This window comes from Apis dorsata, unplaced genomic scaffold (assembly GCF_000469605.1).
Source record: "Apis dorsata unplaced genomic scaffold, Apis dorsata 1.3 scaffold_570, whole genome shotgun sequence".
NCBI lineage: Eukaryota > Metazoa > Arthropoda > Insecta > Hymenoptera > Apidae > Apis > Apis dorsata.
In genome coordinates this window covers 98,006-101,659 of record NW_006263780.1, presented here as the reverse complement: position 1 = coordinate 101,659, position 3,654 = coordinate 98,006, and the positions used below count along the sequence as shown (strand labels likewise).

The 3,654-nt window shown below is 29.0% G+C and overlaps 1 protein-coding gene and 1 long non-coding RNA gene across 2 annotated transcripts in view; one reads left to right on the top strand and one right to left on the bottom strand.

Annotated features, from left to right (window-relative positions):
• The window catches only part of LOC102670949 (circadian clock-controlled protein-like), a 5,337-nt gene extending 5,000 nt beyond the window's left edge, over positions 1-337 (bottom strand). The window contains exon 1 of the mRNA XM_006620934.2: positions 26-337. Coding sequence (XP_006620997.1) covers positions 26-92 — 67 coding nt within the window. The 5' untranslated portion in view covers positions 93-337. The remainder of the gene's footprint in view (positions 1-25) is intronic.
• The window catches only part of LOC116186290, a 23,257-nt gene that overhangs the window by 1,890 nt on the left and 17,713 nt on the right, over positions 1-3,654 (top strand). The gene's annotated exons all lie outside the window — the stretch shown is intronic.

Here is a 3,654-nt window from a genome sequence, read left to right as displayed (position 1 = left end):
GTTCGTTGAAAATATCTGTACTCACGCAGTTCGGCGAAGGCAGCCCCGGTGATCCAAGCGGAGATGAGGGCGAGCCCGATTAGAGACGTCATCCTGGCTGGTGTCGGGAGGACGCAACGTGGTCAACGTTGTAGCGTTGGAGGAATCGAAATTAGCAACAGCGATATCGAAAATGCGTGCGATGGCCCGCGCGCCACGGTATATATGAACTAACGCCACTTTCTCCGAGTGAGCAGAGCCGCCCCACTCGCAGCGATGGTAAAATTTATCACGGTAGAATGCCTCCTTTTAACTCAGTCAGGGCCGTACCGCGTGTACCCGTTTTGTTATTCGATAGAATTCGCGATAACCTGCACGCGGAATCGTGCGAAGGTAGGTCAGGATTGATGGGTCTAATGGCGGGTGCAGAAAATTTTCGAGAAACGTTAATCGGGATTTTTCAATTTTTTATGGAACTTTGAGAGATGTTCGATGGATGGTCTTGAGTTTTCGAAGGGAGTTTGAAGGAAGGACTTGTATTTTGGGTATTCGAAGATTCTTTGGTGTTGGCTTCTTTTCTTTCGATTGTTGTTTTCAATGGATTTTTAAAGATTTAAGGTTTCAAGTTTGGATACTCTGAGAGGATAGGATTATTTAGAGATTCGAGATGCATATTTGGGTATATTTGGGTTTTTTATTCAAAGGTATTAAAGTATTTTGATTATTTCGGTTGCTTAATTCTTTTTAAAGATATCTTGATATTTTTAAGATACTTTGGATATTTATTTTCTCTTTAAAAGTAGCAGAATATTTCTCTGGTTTTGTTTCTTTATTCATTCAATTTTTATATTTATAAAAATCAATTAAGTATATTGATCGAATTATGTAATTTATACGGATTACACAATTGTCACAATATATCTTGTGGCCTCCATTGGAAAGTGGGAACTATTACTTATTTGAAAGACTTGTCATATTTAAAATATAAATTTCTAAATAAATCGATTTTGTATTTATATAATAGCATTTTGTATAATAAGATTACTCAAACTTACATAAATCTTATTCACGAACAAATAAAAACATGATTTAAAACACAACATGATTTAAACATAAATAAAACATAAAAAGATTAAATTTCTATAAACTCGAAAAATATTATTATTAAATTCTCGGAGGAATTTTTATTACAATTTATTATTAACATTCTTACATTATGTTCTCCATATTAATGTTTAAAAAATTAAATTTCTCTTTCTAGAGAGAACTTAAAAAAGAAAAGAAAAAAAATTAATTTTCTCCAATTTATAATAAAATACATTTAACCGTAATCAGAGAATAATTACAGGGGAAAAAAAGAAAAGAAAAGAAAAGAAAAGAAAAGAAAAATTCGATTCGAAAATAGAAATTTACAATAATCCATCAAACAAAACGAAGATTTCATTTCTCTCCGCCTACCTACATATTCAATCCAAGCTAAAATATTTTTCTCATCGGGTAATTTCTTCAATTATAGCCTTCTTTAACGACATCCTCGTAATTTCTCTCGCCACTGTCCGAGGATCGCGATAATGATTCATCTCACGATGAATCGTCATTAATCTAACAGGCCACTCGTCCTTGTCGCAAATTCCACATAATATTTCCTGCAATAAACCGAGATTTCGAAAGAACACGGATAAAAAAATTATGGTTCGTGCAAACAATCGTTAGTCTTATCTTTAAATGTAAGAATAAGAAATCTCGATTGACAAAGATTGCTACGATTTTGTAATCGAGTGCGTTCAGCTTTTTTTTTTTTTTGGGTCGCTAAATATCGAGTGAATCATTCTAAAACAAAGTTTTTGCAGTTTTAGGCGGAAAAATGTTAATTGATTTTTTCTGTTTCGACGTTTATCAAATGTCGTAAGTGAATCGTGTTTCTGATTAGCGATAAGAAATGTTTGAGAAATGTTCTCTTTGCAAATCTGGAAATTTTGATGGAAATTTAGCACTGATAGACGAATGGTTCAAAGTAAAATTAATATTAGAAATTTTAATCTTTTATAAGAATGTAAGAGCGTGTAATTAAAATTGATTAGAATTAAATGATTGAAACCATATTACCACGTGGATCAATAAAGATACATTAAATTTATTTTCCAGATCAATCTCTTTATTTCAACATTTTAAATTTTCGACATTTTATAATATTTTTATACATTCGTATACATACATATATTAGTTTGTTCATTTTTCTTGCATAAAATTATTTTTAAATCAAATTGTGTTAAAAATATTCCTAAACTCTCCTTCTTATTTTGTTAAATGTATTAATATTACATACATAATGTAGATTAAATATATAATTATATTAGTTCTATTAATCCTTTCACTTTCAACTTCATTTGTAATCTAGAACAAACTAAAAACAAATTAATTTCGGTCGATGTCAGTTCATTATACTCCCATAATTTACCATCTATTATATTTTACTTGCAAATTTAATTTGATATTTTAATGCTTTACAATTATAATATTTCAACATTCTCATTATGTTAATATCTCATATTCTTAACCATTAATTCCAACAATTCGACATTGATCATCATTTCATTCTCACAACCGAGAAATCAAATTTAAATTTTCACGTGAAAAATAAATGAAAAAAAAAATTTTTTTCTCTCACGTGAAATTTTTCCGCAGCCACTTTCCCCGGGTCAGCCAATGTTGCTGCAACTCGATGAATTTTCCAAACAAGATTATGTAAAATTGAATCCCAACTGGTTTCCTAGTAGTGCTGAGAATGGTATAAATACACGTAACATTTGGAAACTCGTTTGCGAATTGGCTGACACAATCTGGGAAACGTGATCAGTTATATCAGATATACGAACGAGTTTCCGGTGTGAGCAAAGGTCACGAAACGACAATAATTCATAGTTTTATGTTGGTTTGTATTTTTGAGCGAAAAATTGTGATTCTTGGAACTTTTCTTCGTTAATCCTTTTATTTTTGGAATTTTTGTGCAATCTTTACAATTAAATTTTTCTATAATTTTTAGACATACTTAGAATTTTATTCTTTTCTCTTCTCGCAGAAAAATAATTTTTAAATTTATTATTTCCTTTAAATAAATTGATTTTGTGATTAAATAGATGTATTTTTGTAATAATTTGAATATTTTAGAAATATCAAGTATGATATTGATTTTTTGTTGTGCATTTGGTAATTTGCATTAAATGAATTCTTTAGAATTCTAAAAATTAAACTATTTTAACTTATAGTTACTTATCTACTATTTAATAATTAATATATATTTAAAATAATTTTTAAGCGTATAGAATGTAAAACATGTGTGTAATAAATATACGTATGAAATTCTATATATGTAACGTGATATACTACATAAGTTAAAACTAAATATAATATCTTACTTAGTAAACAAGTTAATCAGTTAATAACTCTTCGAGTCATAGCCAGTAAATAGAAATATAATAAATAGAAATAAATAAATAAGTAATTATATAGAATCATGCAATTATTGATTAATAAAAAAGATAATTTAAAAGATCGTTCGAAGAAATATGCCATTTATTACATAAACAAAAGAAATATTATCTGATGTAACTCTATTTCTTAAGATGATACCTTACCTTATTCGTTCTATCTTCGACACACAAGAAACGTAATCCT